This window comes from Carcharodon carcharias, chromosome 1 (genome assembly GCF_017639515.1).
Source record: "Carcharodon carcharias isolate sCarCar2 chromosome 1, sCarCar2.pri, whole genome shotgun sequence".
Taxonomy (NCBI): domain Eukaryota; kingdom Metazoa; phylum Chordata; class Chondrichthyes; order Lamniformes; family Lamnidae; genus Carcharodon; species Carcharodon carcharias.
The window spans coordinates 195,368,296-195,390,851 of record NC_054467.1 but is presented as its reverse complement, the minus strand read 5'-3'; the positions used below and the strand labels follow the sequence as shown (position 1 = coordinate 195,390,851).

Sequence of the window (22,556 nt, the reverse complement as noted above, 5' to 3'; positions counted from 1 at the left end):
GCAACCATCTTATCCCTCTAAACTCACACACTCACAAGCCTATCACACATTCACTGGCATCTTATTCACTGCCAGCTCAAGGGACATCACGACTCACTCTCTCACACACACTCACTTCCCTTTACGACTGCATGCATCCATGTGGAGAAATAAAATGAAACAACATTTTTATTCAAAAACAGAGAAAAATCGTATGACTGAAAAGGTGGTTCATTGTGTGAGCCAAGCTAACTAGGAAGTCTTATTGGGCAAAAAAGTACCATAACTCATCAGAACCACTTTGAGATACTTAAAATGAAAATGCAAATTAAGTAAAATTATCTGTTTCCAGTTCGCTGAAATCAACATGAATGCACCACTGTGATTTTGTTCATCCTTACCAATTATTGGTTTCCACATTTCAATTTTAATTTTTAATGTTTTTTTTTTATGTTTTCCAGTTCAGAAATCAAGGTACTTTATAGGCTGAGATCTGTTGCCAGTATGACAACAAGCAGAAATATGAGCCTGGAACCTCTGTTGTGTAATATCATATGAGCATTTGTACCAACTTCGATTCTTTGCTATTTTAATAGGGTGGCTAATATGTTTACTTGATATGGATTGACGGTTCTGTTAAAATGGCATTTGGTACAAACATGCTGCTCACAATGCAATCCGTTCCACATAAGGATGACCAAATGCTGACCGCTTTGCAGAACACCTCCCTTCAGCCTGCAAGCATGATCATGAGCTTCCGGTCACCCTGTCATTTTAATTATCCACCTTGTTCTTATATGGACATCTTCTGGGCTCAAGTTCAACAATTTCAGACCATAATCTCAGCTCCCGTTTTGTTTCTTTCTTATTTCGAAGTTTTGGTTTTACTTCTCTTTTTCTCTTTTGTTTTGGTTTCAGATATCAACTGTTTATTATTCTGCCACATAGCTTTTGTTTCTTGTTCCATTATAACTCCCTTTGGCCTTGCACCATGAATCTTTATTCTTGCATGGGATATGGATGCCCTGGCTAGACCAGCTTTGTTGCCCATCCTTAAGTGCTCTTGCGCAAATGGTGGTGAGCCACCTACTTGCAGTCCATCTGGTGCAGGTACACCTTGAGTGCTACTGAGAAGGGAGTTCCAGGATTTTGACCCAGGGACAGTGAAGGAAAGGTGATATAGTTCCAAGTCAGGATGGCATGTGGCTTAGAGTCAAACTTGCAGCTGGTGATGTTCCCGTGTGTCTACTGCCCTTGTTTTTCTAGGTAGTAGACGTCGCACTTTTGGAAGGTGCTGTTGAAGGAGCTGTGGTGAGTTACTGCAGTGAATCTTGTATGTGGCATAGGCTGCTCTACTGTGCATCAGTGGTGGAGGGGGCTTGTTTAAGTTGGTGGATGGGATGCCAATCAAGCAGGCTGCTTTGTTCTGGATGGTGTTGAGCTTCTTGTGTGTTGATGGAGCTGCGTTCATCCAGGTAAGTGGAGAGTATTGCATTACACTCCTGACTTGTGTCTTGTAGATGGTGGGCAGGCTTTGGGGGGGCGGGTGGGGGGTGTCAGGAGGTGAGTCACTTGACACAGAATTCCCAGCCTCTGACCTGCTCCTGTAGCCACAGTATTTATATGGCTAGTCCAGATCAGTTTCTGGTCAATGCTAACCCCCAGGGTGTTGACAGTGGGGGATTCAACAATGGTAATGCCACTGAATGTCATGGGGAAATGGTTGGATTCTCTCTTGTTAGAGATGGTCATTGCCTGGCACTTTTGTGGCACAAATACTGCTTCTATGTAACTGACAATATTCAAAGCTAGCATTTCTTTCCAAGTCTATTTTCTGGGTGTTAGTACAGCATATTAAAACTATTTATGTATTCAGTCAACTGGCACCAATCCATTAACAGCACAGAAGAGCACCATTCTTCTATTTTGTTTTAATTCTTCTTTTAGATGATCATTTATTCACTAGTTAGATCATTCTTCAAAAGTTATCAGTTTGGAATCCAAAAAACTAAATGTAGCATTTCTCCGACTGTGGGGAGTAGATTACATACAATTACATTTTTACTAGAATATTATCATCATGCTGCAGGAAGAACAGTTTTGTTTTCAATCTGTGTGTTGAGCATCTGATTTTAGCATAGAAGCAATACTGTTCAATAACCTAAAACTGCATCTTATTTTAGTGGAAAACTGTCTCTTTATTTCTTCTTAAAATAAATCGATGCTAACTGTGTCACAGTGAAAAAGGATGTAGGAGAAAAATTGAAAGGGATAGAATTAGATAAAGAAAATGTATTTGAAAGGCGGGCTCCATTCAAATGAGAAAGGTCAATGGTTTGGATGGGATGCATCCAAGGTTGTTGAGGGAAATGAAAGCGCAAATTGCAGAAGCTGTAGCCACAATCTTCCAATCCTTCTTGGAAGTGGTGCCAAAGGACTGGAGGATTGCAAATGTTGCACAACAGTTCAGCACCTGGTAACAAGAGGCCAGCCAGCCTAACATGATGGTGGAGAAATTTTTAGAGACACTGGACTCAATTTTCCCCTCTTGCACCTGCCCAGAATTGAGTCCAGAGTGGGTAAAATGGGGTCTGTGGGGCCAGAAGTTCAAACTTACCTCTCCATTCCGACCCACATCATCTTCCCCTAGTTGGAAAGTATGTCTGGTCGTGGCCCTGACTCTTCTTCAGAGCTTCTGCTCCTCTAAAGAAGAGTCCTACGAACTTGAAACATTAATTCTGTTTTACTTCTCTCCACAAATGCTGTTAGACCTGCTGAGTTTTTCCACATTTTCTGTTTTTGTTTCAGATTTCCAGCATCCACAGTATTTTGCTTTTATCTCAGGAGAAGCCTGCTGAGGAGTCGGGAACTTTTTAACAGGTAAGTTTATTCCCTATGCCCCCTCCATGCCCTCTCATATCTCTTAAACCCCTCCCTTCCCCCCTCTATCAACATACCCCCTCCACTCCTATGCCCACTCCATCCCCCATGCCCCTTCCATGTCCCTTCCATTATCTGCATACCCCCTCCCAAAACTCAACCTTGACTCCTGGAGACCAAAATAAATCTCATAGGAGTTCCCCGACTTTCAGAAATCAGCAAAGTGATGTCAGTAAATAACCCCTCCACCACCCCCCGCCTCCCCCCAACTGTTGGTCAATAAATGAAAGCAAGCTTTGATTTGCTAGAGTTCTTTGGTAAAGTATTCAAGAGGGCTGAAGGGGGTAGAGACGTTGATGTTGGATATATGGACTTTCAAAAGGCATTTGATAAAGCAGCACATAATAGTATCATTAACAAATTTGAAGCCCAGGGATTCAAGGGGCAGTGGCTATATGGTTACAAAGTCGGTTAAGGAACAGAAAGCAGAGTATAGGCGCACGATTGTCTTTTAGACTGGAGTATGCAGAGATATCTCCTAGGGTTTAGTATGTGAATCACTGCTATTTTTGATGTATATTAATGATCTGGACTTTGATATACAGGGCATAATTAAACATTTGTAGCTAACATGCAGCTTGAAAATGTACTAAACAGAGGAAGATAGTAACATTGAGGAGGTCATAGGCAAACAGCTAAAAGTGCTAGACATATGCAGATGAAAAGGCAAGAAAGCGTGAAGTGATTCATTTTGGTAGGAAGACTACAGGGAAGTAACAAATAAAATGGTGCAATTTTAAAGAGGGCGCAGGACCAGAGAAACCTGGGGGTATACGTACACAAGTATTTGAAGGTAGCAGGACAAGTTGAGAAGGCTGTTAAAAAAGCAAAAGACTGGTGTGGGTTTTAATTCATTGGGTACTGGCACCAGTACTGAGAAAAGTGGGAATTGTACCTTTGGGACGGTCTTTGCTTGAACTGTACTGGGACCAATGTTCTGACGAGTCATATAACTAGGGCAGTGTACTCACCATCCTGACTTGGAAATATATCACCATTCCTTCACTGTCGCTGGGTCAAAATCTTGGAACTCCCTTCCTAACAGCACTGTGGGTGAACCTACACCACATGAGCTGCTGCGTTTCAAGAAGGCAGCTCACCACCACCTTCTCAAGGGCAACTAGGGATGGGCAATAAATGCTGGCCTAGCCAGCAAAGCCCACGTTCCATGAATGAATAAAAAAAGTAGAGAGGGCATCTTTAAACTAGATAGTGAGGGGAACGGATCATGTGAGAGGCACTGTGGTAAATCAAAGGGAAACAATGAGGTAATAGAGCAGGATGGCAATTTGGGCAATGATGACCAGAACGTACAAACTTAAGAGTGCACTAGCAGATAAGACCAGATGAATTAAAAAGTAATGTTGATAAAAGGGAGCCTGTAGATACGGTGTACTTGGATTTCCAAAAGGCATTTGATAAAGTTCCAGATCAAAGTGCCACATAAGACAAGAACACATGGTACAGTGGGTAAGATATTAGCATGGATCAAGAATTGGTTAGCTAACAGGAAGCAAAGAGTAAGAATAAATGGGTATTTTTTTGGGTTGGCAAGCTGCAATTAGTGGAGTGCCACAGGGATCAGTGCTGGGGCCTCAACTATTTAAAATCTACACCAATGACCTGGATGAAGGGACAGAATGTATGGTAGCTAACTTTACTGATGACACCAAGATAGGTAGGAAAGTAAGTTGTCAAGAGGAGGTAAAGTGTCTCCAAAGGGATATAGATAGGTTGATTGGGCAATCACTGGGCATATGGAGGAAAATATGAACTTATCCTCTTGGCAGAAAGAATAGAAAAGCAGCACACTATTTAAATGCAGAGATTTCAGAACCTGGTGGTTCAGAGAGATCTGGGTGTCTTGGTACATGAATCACAAGAAGTTAGAATGCAGGTAAAGCAAGTGATTTGGAAGAAAAATGAAATGTTGGTGTTAATTGCAAGGGGAATGGAATAAAAAAGTAGGGAAGTTTTACTGCAGTTGTACAGGGCCTTATTGAGATCACATGTGGAGCACTATGTACAGTTTTGATCTCCTCATTTGAAGAGGAGGATAATTGCAGTAGAGGCAGTTCAGAGAAGGTTCACTCGACTCATTCCTCAGATGAAGAGCTTATCTTATGAAAAGGGTTGAACAGGTTGGGCCTAAACCCATTGTTGTTTAGAAGATCCAGAGGGGACATGATAGGGTGGATATTAGGAGGATGCCTATGGGACACAGTTTAAAATTAAGGAATCTCCTTTTTAAGATGGAGACGAGGAGAATTTTTTTTCTCTCAGAGGGTCATTAGCCTGCGGAATTCTCTTACCCAGAAAGCAGTGCAGAATGAGACATTGAACTTATTCAAGTCTGAGTTAGATAGACTTTTGATAGACAGAAGGAAGGTGGAAAGGAAAGTGGAGTTGAGACCACAATCAGATCAGCCTTAGGTTTCTCCTACCTCCCACCCCCTCAAGCCTGTCCACTCAAGATCCCCAATAGTCCTCAGCAGGGCCTGCCAGCCTGGTCTCACTGTAACCCCTTCTGCCCCCTCCCCTTTTACCTTCCTATCCTCATTGACAATCTCCAATGGGGACTGGATGTAGTACCAGCAATGGCCACCACTTCCAATGGCACGGCAGGGATCAGAGAGCTGCTGGCCATTTGATTGGCTGGAAGCTCTTGGAGGTGGGTGGGACTTTCTCCATTCTGTAATCCCAGAAGGCCAGGCTCAAGTGGTGGCTATAATAGAAGGATCTGATACCTAAAGGGTTAACATGAGACTGAGTACAGTACCGCCCACATGGTGATGTAAAAAGGCACATAACCTAGGGCTATGGCTAGCCTAGAGATGAATAGCAATATGTAAGGACCTAGTATGGAGTCACCTCCGCTCCTCCTGTTAATATGCATATAGTTAAAGACCAGACCAACCGACCAGACATGAGGCTACCATAGCACACCTGGTGCAAGAGACGCCAAAGCCGGAATGACCTTGAGAGGAGCCTCTACCTCCACCACGATGGTAGATATGCCAACCACCACACAAACCCGACAACCTCTCGCCAGCGTGTCAAAACTACACCATCTGCTGCAACCGGAGAGCAACTTCACACAACCTATGCAATTAAACAAAGGGACCTATCTATCCAGTCTTCTTCTATTGACAGAAAGACTCTCCCTCAACTGCAAAGAGCTTCCAGATGCCCAAAAATGCGTAAGCAGAAGCAAAAACACCCTCAACCTGACGAATACCAGTTTCATCCACTCACAAAAAAACGATCATGACTAACTACAACCAATCACCGCCAAACCATCCAGACCGACTAGGCATGGGGCACCATCCGTCAACGGAAGAAGCGAATGAAGCCATGTCTACATTCCAACACATCCTCCAAACCACGGCCAAGAGCAGGAAACTCAAGAGCCTACCACTCTCCCGACTGGATGGCAAATGAGACGTAGCAGAGGTACAAGAGCTCCAGACTGCCTGAATGTCTGATTTCAAGGACTTGAAGGGGGGTAGATGGCATAGTAAGAACATTGTTAATGCAAAACAAAAACAGAATTACCTGGAAAAACTCAGCAGGTCTGGCAGCATCGGCGGAGAAGAAAAGAGTTGACATTTCGAGTCCTCGTGACCCTTCGACAGAACTTGAGTGAGTCCAAGAAAGAGGTGAAATATAAGCTGGTTTAAGGTGTGTGGTTGAGGGTGGGGGTAGAGAGAGAGAGAGAGAGAGAGAGAGAAGTGGAGGGGATTGGTGTGGTTGTAGAATGCTGCCAGACCTGCTGAGTTTTTCCAGGTAATTCTGTTTTTGTTTTGGATTTCCAGCATCCGCAATTTTTTTGTTTTTAACATTGTTAATGCATGCTGCTAATATTAATGTTGTCAATGTTTATAATGAAATAGCATAGGCTGAGAATACTTTATAGTTGCAACATTAAAGTTGGTAGATAAGGCTTATTGTAATGTAAGACTTGAAGTAAACTGGAAGTAAATTAATGTCAGTCCCTATCCAGGGGATATAAACTTGGGGGAAGGTGTAGTGGAAGGGTCTGATACCTAGTGTGACTACTGCCCACATGGTGATGTAAGAAGGCACATGACCTAGAGCTAGGGCTAGTCTAGAGATGAGTAGCAATGTGTAAGGACCTAATGTGGAGTCCTCTCCATACCTACTGTAAATATGTACAAAGTTAAGTATAGTTAATAAAGACTTCCTTGTAACTAATATAAGATTGCTTGATGGTGTTCAACATAAGAACATAAGACCATAAGAACTGGGAGCAGGAGTAGGCAATTCAGCCCCTCGAGCCTACCCCGCCATTCAATACAATCATGGCTGATCTCATCTCGGCCTCAACGACAATTTCCTGCCCTCTCCCCATAACCTTTCTACATGTTACTAATTAAAAATCTATCTCTTCTTTGAATTTATTCAGCGTCCCGGCATCCACTGCGCTCTAAGGTAGTGAATTCCACCGATTCACGGCCCTTTGAGAAAAGTAATTCCTCCTCATCTCTGATTTAAATCTACCACCCCTTAGCCTAAAACTATGGCCTCTCACTTTAGAATGCCCCACAAGGGGAAACATCCGCTCCACGTTGACTTTGTCTATCCCCTTTGTCTTATATACCTAAATTAGATCTCCTCTCATCCTTCTAAACTCTAGTGAGTATAGGCCTAAACTGCTCAATCTTTCTTCATAAGACAAGCCCCGCATCTAAGCAGCATGCTTCAAGTGTAGTGGCAACAGAGTATATCATGGTAACAGCGGTAGAATCTATCAGTGGCCACTGCTGGCACTACAGCCACTTCCCAAAGAAGAGAAGTTAATGGAGGCTGGGCTGAAGGTAAGTCTGGGGTGTTGCCAGGGTACTTGCTGGCAGGTCCCAGTGAAGAGAACGAGGGAGTTGGTGAGCCAAGTTTGAAAGGCCAGATTGGGAGGGTTAAAGAGGGTATGACCTTGGGGGAAATGCCTCTGATGGGCAGTGGGGACCCTGAAAGGAGGTACTCCTCTGCTCAACATCAGCCTGTGGAGCTAAAGCTGCCAAGCTAGCCATTCGGTGTGGATATCCCCCTGCTGCGAGTAAAATAGCGGTGGCAGCCACCTGAGGACATCAGTAGGCCCAAGGAAAGGCGTGGACCCCCAGATGAATCATAGAGTCATAGAGGTCTACTGCATAGAAAAGGCCCTTCGGCCCATTGAGTCTGTGCCTGTCAAACAAGTACCTAACTATTCTAATCCCATTTTCCAGCACTAGGCCCATTGTCTTGTATGCCATGGCCTTGCAAATGCACATCCAAATACTTCTTAAATGTTATGAGGGTTTCTGCCTCTACCACCCTTTCAGGTGGTGAGTTCCAGATTCCCACCACCCTCTGGGCGAAAAAATTCTTCCTCACATCCCCTCTAAACCTCCTACCCCTTAACTTAAATCTATGCCCCCTGGTTATTGATCCCCCACCAAGGGGAAAAGTTCCTTCCTGTCTTCCCTATCTGTGCCCCTCATAATTTTATACACCTCAATCATGTCGCCCCTAAATCTCCTCTGCTCCAAGGAAAATAACCCCAGTCTTTCTTCATAACTAAAACTCTCCAGCCCAGGCATCATCCTGGTTAATCTCCTCTGCACTCTCTCTAGTGCAATCACATCCTTCCTATAATGCGGATTCCAGAACTGCGCGCAATGCTCTAGCTGTGGCATAACTGGCATTTTGTACAGTTCCAGCATAACCTCCCTACTCTTATATTCTATGCCTTAGCTAATAAAGGCGAGTATCTTAGCCACCTTATTGACCTATCCCACTACCTTAAGGGACTGGTGGACATACACACAAAGGTCCCTCTGATCCTCGGTACTTCCCAGGGTCCTACCATTCATTGTGTATTCCTGTGCCTTGTTTGTCCTGCATCACCTCACACTTATCCAGATTAAATTCCATTTGCCACTGATCAGCCCATCTAATCAGCCTGTCTATATCCTCCTGTAATCTAAGGCTATCCTCCTCACTATTTACCACCCCACCAATTTTCATGTCATCCGCAAACTTATTGATTAACCCTCCTACATTCAAGTCTAAATCATTTATAGATACCACAAACAGCAAGGGAACCAACACCGATCCCTATGGAGCCCCACTGGACACAGGCATCCAGTCACAAAAACACCATTCAACCATCACCTTCTGCTTTCTGCCACTCAACCAATTCTGGGTCCAATTTGCCAAATTACCTTGGATCCCATGGACTTTTACCTCCGTTATCATTCTTCCATGCAGGACCTTATCAAAAGCCTTGCTGAAGTCCAAGTAGACTGCATCAAATGCATTGCGCTTATCTACACATCTGATTACCTCTTTGAAAAATTCAATCAAATTGGTCAAACCTGACCTCCCCTTAACTAAACCATGTTGAATGTCCTTGATTAATCTCTGCCTCTCCAAGTGTAGATTAATTCTGTCCCTCAGAATTGATTCCAATAGTTTCCCCACCACTGAGACTGACTGGCCTGTAGATCCCTGGTTTATCCTTTCCTCCCTTCTTGAATAAAGGTACCACATTGGCAGTCCTCCAGTCCTCTGGCACCTCTCCTGTGGCCAGAGAGGTATTGAAAATTATTGCCAGTGCCCCTGCTATCTCCTCCCTAACCTCACTCAACAGCTTGGGATACATTTCATCTGGGCCTGGAGATTTATCTACTTTTAAGCCTGCCAGACCACTTAGAACCTCATCCCTTTCTACGCTAATATCTTTAATATCACACAGTCCTTCTGCCTGATTTCTTTACCCAAGTCATCCCTTTCATTTGTGAACACCGACACAAAGTATTCATTTAGAACATACCAACGTCTTCCGTCTCCACACCCAAATTACAACTATGGTCCTTAATGGGCCCTACTCTTTCCCTAGTTATCCTCTTACTCTTAATGTACTTGTAAAATGACTTTGGATCTTCCTTTATTTTACCTGCCAATGTTTTTTCATGCACCCTTTTTGCTCTCCTAATTTCCTTTATAAGTTCCCCCCTACTCATTCTATACTACTCTCGGGCTTCTGCTGTTTTGAGCCCTCGGTATCTGCCAAAAGCCTCCCTTTTTCTCTTTATCAAATCCTGTATATCCCTCGACATCCAGGGTTCCCTTGATTTGTTGGTCCCACCCTTTATCTTTATTGGAATGTTGGCCCTGTACTCTCCCTATTTCTTTCTTGAATGAGTCCCACGGTTCTGACACAGATTTATCCAAAGGTAGCTGCTCCCAGTCCACTTTGGCCAAATCATATATGATCTTAATAAAATCAGCCTTCCCCCAATTTAGTACTCTAATTTCTGGTCCATCCTTGTCCTTTTCCATAACAACCTCAGATCTAACAGAGTTATGATCACTGTCTGCAAAATGCTTTCCCACTGATACCTCTACCACTTGCCCAGCTTCATTCCCTAAAATTAAGTCCAGGACTGCCCCCTCTCTTGTAAGACCTTCTACACACTGGCATAAAAAGCTCTCCTGAATGCATTTTAAGAATTTCACTCCCTCTAAACCTGTCATACTATGATTAACCCAGTTAGTGTTGGGGAAGTTGAAATCCCCCAGTATTATTACCCTATTATTTTTACACTTTTCTGAAATTTGCCTACATATCTGCTCTTCTATTTCTCTCTGGGAGCATGGGGACCTATAGTACACTCCCAGCAATGTTATTGCTCCTTTTCTGTTTTTAAGTTCTACCCACATGGCTTCATTTGAGGAGCCTTCTAAGGTGTCATCCCTCCTTACTGCTGTAATTGATTCCTTGATCAATATTGCGATACCCCTTCCTCTTATACCTCTTTCCCTGTCTCGCCTGAAGACCCTATAACCTGGAATATTGAGCTGCCAATCCTGCCCCTCTCTCAACCATATCTCTGTGACAGCATTGACATCATACTTCCATGTGTTAATTTGTGCCCTCATCTCATCTGCCTTATTCATCAGAGTCCTTGCATTAAAATAAATACCATCCAACCTTGGCAAACTCCCTTGTGCCTTAATTGGCCTATAATTTCTATGCCTTCCAGACTCACTTGCTCTCTTTTTGAATTTTGTCTGTGCACCTTCCCCTGCTGAACCTCCTCTCAGCATCCCATCCTCCTGCCAGGTTAGTTTAAACCCTCCTCAACAGCGTTAGCAAATTTCCCCGCAAGGGTGTTGGTCCCATTCTGGTTCAGGTGCAATCCATCCGCCTTGTGCAGGTCCCACCCTCCCCAGAAATGCTCCCAATGTCCCAGAAATTTAAAGAACACCCTCCTGCACCATTTCTCCAGCCACGCATTCATCTGGACTAACCTTCTATTTCACTAGCGCGTGGCACCGGAAGTAATCCAGAGGTTACTATCTTTGAGGTCCTGTTTTTTCATCTGCCCCTAGCTCCCTAAATTCTGCTTGCAGGACCTCATCCCTCTTTCCACCTACGTCGCTGGTACCAATACGTACCACGATCTCTGTCTGTTTGCCCTCCCCCTTTAGAATGCCCTGCAGCCGTTCAGTGACATCCTTGACCCTGGCACCATCATTCCTGAAAATCTGATGCCTAACACATATAATGGGCAGAATTTTGACAGCATGGCAATTGTCCCAATGGTGGGCTAGAATGCAGGGAGTGGGGGCACAGCCATCACTCAACCATTTCTGGGGCCCCCCAGTTTGAATCTGTGGCAGTCAGGCAGCTAACTGTCTGGTGCAGGGCTTCTGTCCCTTTTTAAGGGGCGATATCCAACCTTCAAGAGCTGCCAGTCAGAGGGCCGGCAGCCCTTCCATCCCAGCAGTGCCACCAGGAGCTGGGGGCATTCCGTGGGCCATAGAATGCCTCCCTGATATTGTAGGGGGGCCCCCTCAGATTTTGCTGGGCAGTCTCTTCACGTGGCGGTGGACCCTCCGGGCACTGGCAGAATGCCAGTCGAGGTGGGAAGAGGCTTTTAAGTGGTCATTAATCGGCCAAAAGGGTCTCAATTGGCCTCTGAGCGGGAAAGCTGTTCTCCACCTTCCCCCCCTCTGAGAGAATTCCATGGCATTAGGATAGCAATGGACACTCCATTCCCCCACCTTCCCTCCTGATTCTCCAGCCCCACCATTCCTGTATCCCAACTCACTCCTGAGGGCCCTGGTAAATTCCATCCAATATGTTCTGCTATTTGACAACTTGCATTTTGAAAAAAATCTTGCAATAGTTGCAATAGCATATATTGAATCCTTATATTGAGAAAGCATAAAAAATATGCTTTCTATGACTTCTGTTATTCCTCCACCTATGATTATTACAGAAACAAAGAATGTTTTTAGTATGTTTCACAAAGGCCGGCAAATTGGAGATAAGAATCAGAAGCCAAGGAAGGTAAGTAAAAATGGGCAAATTGGGCTCACTGATGGACTGGGTATGAACTGCACTATGGTTGAACTCCACGATCATGAAATTGACACCAAAGAAACATCTTAAAGTGTCACAGTAACTGTTTCTTTCATTCCCTCTGCATACTCAGACTCATCGTGAGCAGTCTAACTGATCTATGCTGCATAATGTGCCAATATCCAGTCTGAGAGGTTAGACAATTAACCTAATGCACAGGTCACTGTTAAAGCTGCTCTGTAACCATTTGCAATGGGAGGTGCCAAGTCAGGGTGTTCTCATTCTTCAAATATGATTCCCTCCCTCAATTACTTTGCATCTTCCCCAAAGCTGTGATGAAGATTAAGAACTCACTGAATGAATACACATTCTGTTATCATGCAGCACAGCATCGCTAGAGCAACAGGAACCATGCTATTTCCATCAAAATTCTGAAACTAAATGATGCATATATAAAAGCCTTATCGCAGTGACTCTCATAAAGCTTGTATATCTAGTTGTCATTAAAATCATATGGTGTGATCCTTTATGGGAAACAATTATCACAAACTCTTGCAAAATTAAAATGCTCTTTTTGGCATCTTTCATAAGACATTAACATCATAAGAAATAGGAGCAGGAATATGCTATTTGGCCCAACGAGCCTGCTCCACTATTCAATAAGATCATAGCTGATCTGATTGTGGCCTTAGCTCCACTTTCTTGCCTGTCCCTCATAATCCTTAGCTCCCTTGGAGACCAAAAATCTTTCTAAATCAGCCTTGAAGATATTCAATAATTCAGCCTCCACTGGTGTCTATGGAAGAGAATTCCAAAGACTAATGACCCTCTGAGAGAAGAAATCCCTCCTCGTTTCTGTCATAAATGTGAAACCCCTTATTGTTAACCTGTGTCCCTTAGTTCTAGATTTTCCCATGAGGAGAAACATCCCCTCAGCATCTACCCTATCAAGCCCCTTCTGTGACAACCTTTGACCTGGAAGTAGTACAGTAAGGAAAATTTGTAATTTCTTTAAAATGTATATTGAATCTTCATTGATTTTAAGAATGTTTTAAGAGTTTGCATTTATTGTAAAGGAATCAATTGTAATTTTCCTGGATAATAAGAAATACTGGTTCATGTGGCCTGGCAACCCCTGAGCTGGAAACAATACCAACAGGAAGGAAGTTAAGAAAGAAGCTGTGTGGCTAGACACAAAGGAGAGCTGTAAAGGTACAAAGGAGAGCTACAAGTAGAGGATTTGGACAGTGAAAACACAAAGAGGAAGCAATAGACACAGAAAGAGGTATACACCCAATTCTTGTGAGGAGAAGAAGCAAATCACTCTCAGGAAGACATCAGTTTTTTTGTTTGACAGAAAAGGAGGAAAGAGCTCTTGGAGGTAATGTGTGAGTTGGTTAAAAAAAGTCCAAAACCTGGAAGGCTGAGTGAATAGCTCCAAGATTCTAAGGAGCTGGATGTTTTCCCAGAAGTGGCCAAACCGGGTGTTACTGATTGGTTGATTGAAAAGGAACTCTGGAGAGCTATGCCATAAGGACTGTTGTGACCTGAGGGACAAAGGGATTATAGAAGTGTGTCTTGCTGATGATAATTATATCCGTGAAACTTGGAGGTGAAAGCTCTTGTCAGGTGGCACTCCTGCCTACTCTGCATGAATATTGTGGGTCTGTGTAGCTCCATAATGCCATACATGCTGAAGGTTGTGTAAGACACATCTTTGTTGTATTGACTACTTGAAGTGAATTTACATTTTTATTTGAAGTATCATTGCCTGTTAATTCATGTCTAACTTGTATTGGTTCTGATTCATGTTAAAATTAAAATTACAAAGAGTGAAATTTTGCTGGTAATTTCTTAATTTGGGAATTATTCAGTAATTTTGCTTATTTTCGTTTATGGTTTCCCCATGGGGATCATGTCACCTCCCCAGAATCTTATGAGTTTCAATAAGATCATCTCTCATTCTTCTAAACTCCCATGAGTATAGGCTCAACCTGCTCAGCCTTTCCTCATAACAGAGGCCCTTCATCCCAAGAATCAGCCTAGTGAACCTTCTCTGAGTTGTTTCCAATGCAATTATATCTCTCCTTAAGTAAGAAGACCAAAACCCGTCCACAGCACTCTTAAGTGTGCTCTCACCAGTGCCCAGTACAGTGGTAGCAACACTTCCTACTTTTATACTACAGTCCCCTTGCAATGAAGGCTAACATTTTATTTGCCTTCTTAATTACTTGCTGGACCCGCATGCTATTTTTTTGTGATTGATTTAGGAAACGCTTTACTGCAGCATTCTGCAATTTTTCTCCATTTAAATAATATTCTGCTTCTCTATTCTTCCTGCCAAATTGTCCAATCTCACATTTTCCCACATTATCTACACCCTTTTCAGACTCTTCTTATTGTCCTCACAATTTGCTTTCACAAATACAGATTGTAAATAAGTGAAGCCCTAGCACTGATCCCTCTGAAACTCCACTAGTTACAGTTTGCCAACCTGAAAATAACCCATTTATCTTGACTCTATGTTTTCTGTTAGTTAGTCAGTCCTCCATCCCCAGCACCATTAGCTCTTATCTCGTGCAGCAACATTTTATTTGGCACCTTATTGAATGCCTTTTGGAAATCCATATACACTATATCTGCTGGTTCCCCTTGATCCATCCTGCACCTTATATCTGCAAAGAACTCCAAAAAAAATTGTCAAATGTGATTTCCCTTTCACAAGACCATGTTGACTTTGTCTGACTGTTTTATAATTTTCAGAATGTCCTGCTATTACCTCCTCAATGATGGATTATAGCATTTTTCCAATGTCAGACGTTAGGCAAACTGGCCTATAGTTTGCTGCTTTCTGTCTCCCTCCTTTCTTGAATTTACATTTGCAATTTTCCAATCTGCTGGGACCTTTTCAGATTCCAAGGAACTTTGAAGATAACAACCAATCTACTACTTCTTTTAACACCCTAGGATTCAGGCCATCAGGTTCAGTGACTTGCCAGCCTTTAGTCCTATTAGTTTTCCTAGCACTTTCTTTCTAGTGATCATGATTATTTTAAGTTCTTATCTTTTAACTCTTGCTTTTCTAGTATTCTTGGGATAATTTTAATGTCTTCTAATATGAAGGCAGACTTATTCAAGACTCTGCCATTTCCATAATCGATTTCCCAGGTCCACCTAAGGGACCAATGCTCACTTTAGAAACTATTTTTTTTAATATATTCTTATACTGTCTGTTTTACTGTCTGTTTTTATATTTCTTGCTAGTTTCCCTCATACTCGAATGTCTGCCTCATTTTTTTGTCATATTTGCTAGTTTCTAAAATTTCCCAAATCGTGGCGATGCCAGCCTCGTAATTATGCATTCGGTGGTTTCCGTCGTTTCACACAGCAGGGTGGGCTGGATGGCATGCACCATCATATCTGGGCTCCATATGTAAAAAGGCATCCAGACATCAACTGAACTACCATTGAAGATAGAAGATCCACCTCCTGGAAGCTCCTGAGTATAGAAGATGAACCTCCTGGAAGGTCCTGAAGTTGGATCCACATCGTAGGTGCTCCACTCACCCACTGCTGCACGTGGTCTTCCAGCATCTGGACACTGGAGGCTTCCACCTCCCCTTCCAATCTCTGCGAGCTGCCCCAGGTCTTCTTGCAGGTAAGCCTGACATTTGCATATCAAGTTGGTCCAGCTGTGTTCTGGACCAGTGTGAAAACCTGCTGGCATCGCATATAATCAGATGGAAGAGTGGAGTTGATTTTGTTTTTTTAAATTCATTCATGGGATGTGGGCATTGCTGGCTAGGCCAGCATTTGTTGCCCACCCTTAATTGCCCTTGTTCAGGGGGTATTTAAGAGTCAACTGCATTGCTGTGGGTCTGGAGTCACATGTAGGCCAGACCAGGTAAAGGTGGCAGATTTCCTTCCCTAAAGGACATTAGTGAACCAGATGGGTTTTTACGACAATCAGCAGTAGTTTCATGGTCATCATCAGACTTTTTAATTCCAGATTTCTATTGAATTCAAATTTCTGCTGCAGTGGGATATGAACCCTGGTCCTCAGAGCATTACCCTGGGTCTCTAGAACACTAGTCCAGTGACAATACCACTATGTCAGTGCCTCCCCCATCTGCATCCCATTAGCAGGGTGCAGGATGGTTTCACACCAGCCTCTGGTGGGAATGGCGACCCGCCACGATGGATGTATGTTCCCGCCGTCATTTCACGTCAGCAGGAAACCAACTTCTACCTTCCACCACATTGTCTCCCCCGCCCTGCCACTCCCCCATTATTAAACCTGCCATGGGGGTCTCTGAAAAATTCTGCTCAGTTTTTTATGAATAAAATCAAGTGTGAAATAGGCTGCTGATGTAAACTCCAACACCACCTCCTCTGAGAGCAGATTGCAGCACCTGCCTCTCAGTGGACAGTATACAGCATCAGGCTCTCCATGAACAGTCCATGTCTTCAGCTTCTCCATGAACAGGTTACAGTGCCGACAACGTACATACCAAGCTTTAGTTGCTACTGGGCCTTGTTGAGCTGATGATATCGAGATTCTACAAGATTAATGCATTTTCACAAGGAAAGCCACTCACCAGTGATAAGGTAAGCCTGCTACCAGCACTCTTCCGGAATTTATCGCTGTTTCCCATTTGCAGTTCTTCCCAGCGGATTCGCCACATCATACTGGCCAGATCCTTCTCCAGCTTTAGTTTCCTATTTAAACATCATTTTAAACAATGGCATAAACACCCTTTATTGAATCACACATTATCTGCACCTGCCATAAAAACATTACTGTAAAGGTAATAGTGTTTGGAGAAGTAAGGTGGGAATACACACCATTATTACCAATAAATAATGTACAGTTTCAATCGACAATAATTCTTAATCTGATTTTCATGTAAGAGAAGCTTTAAATGCTGAATGTAAATTATATTTTTTTTACCAAAATCAAGAATAGTAAACTTGTTTCCAGGTTGAAATGAACAAATTCCTAAATACTATACCGGTAAACCAAAAAGCTGGAGATTCCAAAGATTGCCAGTGTGAGGCCTGTTCCCAGGGCAACTATTCCAAGTACAGAGAAAGTAGCTAAGGAAACAAAAAGAGGATAATTTTATAAATGGACTAAGAAGCAGGGTCTGGTTTGTTGCTTCATTATACAACTCTCCTATCTATCTGGTATTTAGATTGAAAAACACTTAAAGACACACTTGAAGGAAAAACAAAGCTACTCATTCTTCTTGCAAAGATGTAATGATTTCAAATTGATGTGAATTGCTCTTCTTCAGTTATAGATGATGTACTCAAGACTTACCAATAATAAACCATTTATCAGGCACAAATCCAGTGCAGGCTTCCAAATTCCTGGGAGGAGGCGGCAGCACAGATCAGCAGCCGTGTGCACCTATGTGTGCACATAGGTGCACTGCCGTAAGAGGTTCAATGACCTGCTGGGCTCAGGAAGGGTAAGTACCATGCCAACATGGATCAGTGTGGTGAAGTCTTAAGGGCTGGCCATCACCCTCTGGATCTCAGAGGTGTTAAGAGTTTGAGTGACAACTGTCAATGACACCAGAGCTGGCCAAGGGGGTGAGCCCTGGCTGCTTGTACTGTACTGAGTGTTGTGGGGGGGCGGGGGGAAGGCGGTGGTGGTGGTGCGGTGGGGGGGGTTGGGGGGGGGTGGGTCTGGGGGTGAAGGGGTGTGGAGATGGGGGCGCCAAAATGCAGCACTCGCAAACATAAGTTTTAGGCACCATGACCACAAGAGGGACTGTTCACGGGTGATCTTCTGTTCAGTTATGTTTGATTTAAATGTCTGCTGGCATGGACATCAACATCAGTAATGGTCATGTCAACGTGATTTGAATGTGATAATAACATTAAATTTGTTTTTGTTGTGATGGCCTGAGTATGCTTCACCTTTTATTTTTGGTGCAGGGTACGCCACACATAATGCTGTATGTGGGTGGCTCTAATCTATATTGCACAGGCACTGAGTGGACTTTGGACTCACATGACAGGGGCTTTTCAGACATCCTAGATGGAGGAAGCAGCCCTGGCATAAGGTGGAAGCAGATCTTTGGCAGCCTAGCTGAAGGACCATTAAATCAAGATGTCCCTGCCTCCCTGAAGGATGCAGCAGTCTGCCTCCACACCCTCAGAGTCCTCCTCACCATGCTCCGCTCCTGACTGACTACTGGATTCATTCTCTGTGGCCTGTGTGGCTGCCTCAAGATTCTCTTCCTTCAGTGGATCCCTCCTTGCCAGAGCCAGAGTGTGGAGAGTGCAGCATGCAACCACGATCAGTGACACCTGCTCTGGGGGGTATTGTAGTGCTCCCCCTGAACAGTCCAGGCATCGGAAGCACATCTTGAGAAGACCTATGGACTCCTCTATCACTGCCCTTGTGGAGGTATGACTCCCATTATAACGCAACTCTGCCTCTGTTCTTGGGTGGTGGAGAGGCACCATCAGTCACCTTGTCACACAGCAGCTGTCCATCCAGTCAGGGTGGAGCAGTGAAAAGCCTCGGCACCTGGGAGTGTCTGAGGATGTAAGTGTCATGGAAGCTGCCAGGGTACCTTGCACAGACTTGCAGGACATGCACCTTGTAGTCACAAACTATCTGCACGTTCATGGAGTGGAAGCCCTTCCTGTTGACGAAGGCACCTGGCTGACCCACTGGCGCCTTGATGGCCACATGTGTGCAGTCAATTGCACCCTGGATGCAGGGGAACACAGCAATTGCTGTGAAGCCTCTGGCTCGCTCAGCCTGGCTGGCCCCCTCCATATGGTAAAGAACAAAGGCCAATACCTGCCTGAGCAGAGCTTCTGTCACCAGTTTGACACAACTGTGGACAGCGGATTGGGAGATTCCACACAAATCCCCCACTGTGGAAAGAGCTAGAGGCATAGAAGTTAAGGGCCATTGTGTCCTTCAGAGCCACTGGCATGGGGTGTCCACCCACACAGTCAGAGGTCCAACATGGCAGCAAGGAAGATCGAGAGAAGAGTTGAGGCGAGGACATGACATTATTTGACTCCTGTCTTAACCTCATATGGTGCTGTCATGGATCTGTTATTAAGGATCATTGCTCGCATAGCCAGGCAACCAATGGTAGTGAATTTTGGAGGGCATCCATACTTCAGGGGGAATCTTCCAGAGTGCCTTATGATTTACAGAGTCGAAGACCTTTGTCAGGTCAAAGAACGCTATGTATAGAGGCAAATGTTATTTGTGACATTTTTCTTGCAGTTGGTGAACTGTAAAGATCATGTCGGCCGTGCGTCTTGATGGCTTAAACCACATTGAGATTCAGGGAGCAGCTCTTCAGCAAGTGTAATAAATTGATTCAGAAGGGTTCTTGTAATGATCTTTCCTGCAATGAAAAGCAGAGACATGTCTCTGTAATTCCCACAGTTGGATGTGTCCCCTTGAAGATTGTCACAATGCCACCCTTAAGATCATTCAGGACTTCCTCTTCATTCCAGGTCTGTAAGATAAGGGCATGGAGCTGTCATGTTAGCTCCTCTCCTCTGTACTTAATGATTTCAACAGTGATTCCATTACCTCCTACTGCTTTGATGCTCTTCATTTGTGTGATGGCTTTCACACCTCCATAGGTATTGACAGAGTTCTGAACTTGTCTGTGTGATGTGGATTGGAGTTGAAAACACTCATCAACAATTGAAACTTGATTGAAAAGTTCTTCAAAATGCTCCCTCCAACAGGCATTGACAGCTTCCCTTTCCTTGATCAGATCTCCCCCATCCTTAGACCTCAGCTGGTGCTGGACCTTGAGCACTTCAATGTCAAAGCTCTGAAGGACCCAATCAAAAGAGACCAATTCCAACAGTGCTTTAGGGAAAACCTTTCAAACATCAATCAAGAGCAAAAGAAGAGTGTCCACAATGCTCAATGTCCTTAAGGCCAATATCATCAATAGCTCCAAAGAGGCTGTCAGGAAACATCAGGATTGGTTTGATGAAAATGATCAGGATATAAACAAACTAATTGATCACAAGCACAAAACTTTCTGTGTCTGATGAAATGACCCGAACTCAAAAACAAAACAAAAAAACTGGCTTACCAACAAGTGAAGGCCGAGGTACAAAGGTCACCCGCGACATGAAGAACATGTGGTGAGCAGAGAAGCCAATGGAAATTCAACATCTCACTGACATGAATGAAATCCATGGCTTCTTCACTGCCACAAAGACCGTTTATAGCCCAAGTATTTATTTCATTGGAATATGGGTCTGTCTAAAGAAATTGGAGGTGTTCAATAGATCACATAATAAAAGTCAATACACTACCCTTGTTGCAGGATGCAAGATCATTTTCAAACACACATGGAGGGTTGTCTGTGGGAATGGAGCCCGATGGCCAGTGAATCTCTACATTAGGAATCCAATAGATCTGCTTCTTCACTCCCAGATAGTGAGCGACAACCTGTACAATATAGAGGAAATCAATTAAATCGGCACTACCTGACTTCAACCACTCTGACATATTCTAGAATTAAACAATTCTAACTCAGAAAAGGTATAGATGTGAAATTGCTTACAACACTCTCCGAAATATTTCCAAATATCATTAGTGAAAGGTAGTGGTGTTTCTAAATCAGAAGACAGAGCTTTCCCAAGATTTGTTTTCAACGCAGCTTCTACCTACCAGGAGTGCATGTTGGAAATTTCAGGAAAATCATAGATCCAGCAGGATTTTCCCTCTCTTAGAACTGATGGATGTTAAATCTTGGAAGGTCTAGTGACTTCTGTGCCTGAATTCTGCGTTGTGGGCAAGCAAAGCCCACATGAGTAAAATCTACCCTCTTGTATTTGCCTTTGCATTAACCCCTAATGACACAGGAAAAAGGGTTCCCATTTGTTAAGGTCACTATGTATTCTTCCAGTCCTGAAGGGACAGGCACATTCTGTTCGCAATGGCACTTACTGCACTGGTCATCTCTTTCCTCTGCCCTCAGCAGCTCTATTTGAGTCTCTGGGCAGAATCTTCCCAGATTCGCACTAAGTGCGGTAGCAGGCAGGAGAAAGAACGCTTTACCTGTCAGCTGCAATGGTGGCTTTTCACTCCGTATCATCCCAATCCTGCCTCGTTAATCATGCATTCCCAGGAAATATGCCATATTAATGATGGGCGGACTCCAATTAACCCACCACACCATCACCTTGCTGCTTCTTCACACCGGGCACCATATTTAAAATGCAGCCATGCGCACACCTCTCAGTGCTTCCAGCCCAGGACTGCTGCACAGATGACATGCCCCGAAAGGCAAGAAGACTGCAGCCCCCTAATTCACCTTTTGGACACCATGCAGGCCCACCATGACGTCCTCTACCCCAGCACAGGCTGCAGGAGGGGCAGCAGCATCACTAATCTGGCTTGGGAGGTGGTGGCAGCAATGGACAGTGCCAATGCCCTGCAAAAGAGGACAGCCACCTAGTGCTGAAAGAGGATGAATGATCTCCTTTCAGCCAGGAATCTCACTCGCTGCCAGTTCAAGCGACATCACCATTCACTCTCTCACACACACCTTCACTGTCCTCATCCCATCCATGGGACCACTCACCACCCACGCATGCCAGGCATACTTATCAGCTGGCCTGGTACGCATCCTGCTTACACTCTTCATCTGTATTCATGCAAGATAAGCTGGCACACAACAAAAGGGGGAGGCCACAGACTGGTGGAGGAATGCCTGAAATCAAGGTCCTTACAGACTTTGCAAATCGGGTCATCCAGCTGACCGGTGAAGATCTGGAGCGTTCCTCTCCTGATGGTGACATCAACGGTGCTCAACCAAATGAGGATCCAGCAGTGCAACATCCATCAGACAACCATGCTGTGAGTGATGTGTCCTGTTTCACAGGCCACTGCCATGCACTAATTATCTCCCCTTGTTTTCACAGGCACATCTGGGGAACAGCCGAGGGAGTCCGTGACCCAGGGCCCCGACTCATGCACTGAAGATACCTCAGAAGAGGGATCTGCTGAAACTCCAATTGAAAACCTGTCACAGCGCTCACCCACATCCTCCACCAGCTCAGAGATACACAACTCGGTGGGGACCAAGCTTTAGAGTAGCCTCAGGGTCACAATCTGAGGAGCACATTGCACTGTCTGATCCATAGCAGATTCCTGGTCTCCGGCAGCCCTCCGAGTGCAGGACTTTCCATGTTTTCTGCACTTGGAGGGCTGCTGGAGACCAGTAATCTGCTGAGTCCAAGTCAGATGGTC

The 22,556-nt window shown here is 44.2% G+C and overlaps 1 protein-coding gene across 3 annotated transcripts in view; it reads right to left on the bottom strand.

Annotated features, from left to right (window-relative positions):
• LOC121276540 (atrial natriuretic peptide receptor 2) overlaps positions 1-22,556 on the bottom strand; it is a 159,081-nt gene that overhangs the window by 75,036 nt on the left and 61,489 nt on the right. For all 3 annotated transcript variants that reach the window (XM_041185099.1, XM_041185089.1, XM_041185079.1), the window contains exons 6-8: positions 20,615-20,750; positions 17,302-17,386; positions 16,888-17,008 (exon numbers count right to left, since the gene is read on the bottom strand). In XM_041185099.1, coding sequence (XP_041041033.1) covers positions 16,888-17,008; positions 17,302-17,386; positions 20,615-20,750 — 342 coding nt within the window. The remainder of the gene's footprint in view (positions 1-16,887; positions 17,009-17,301; positions 17,387-20,614; positions 20,751-22,556) is intronic.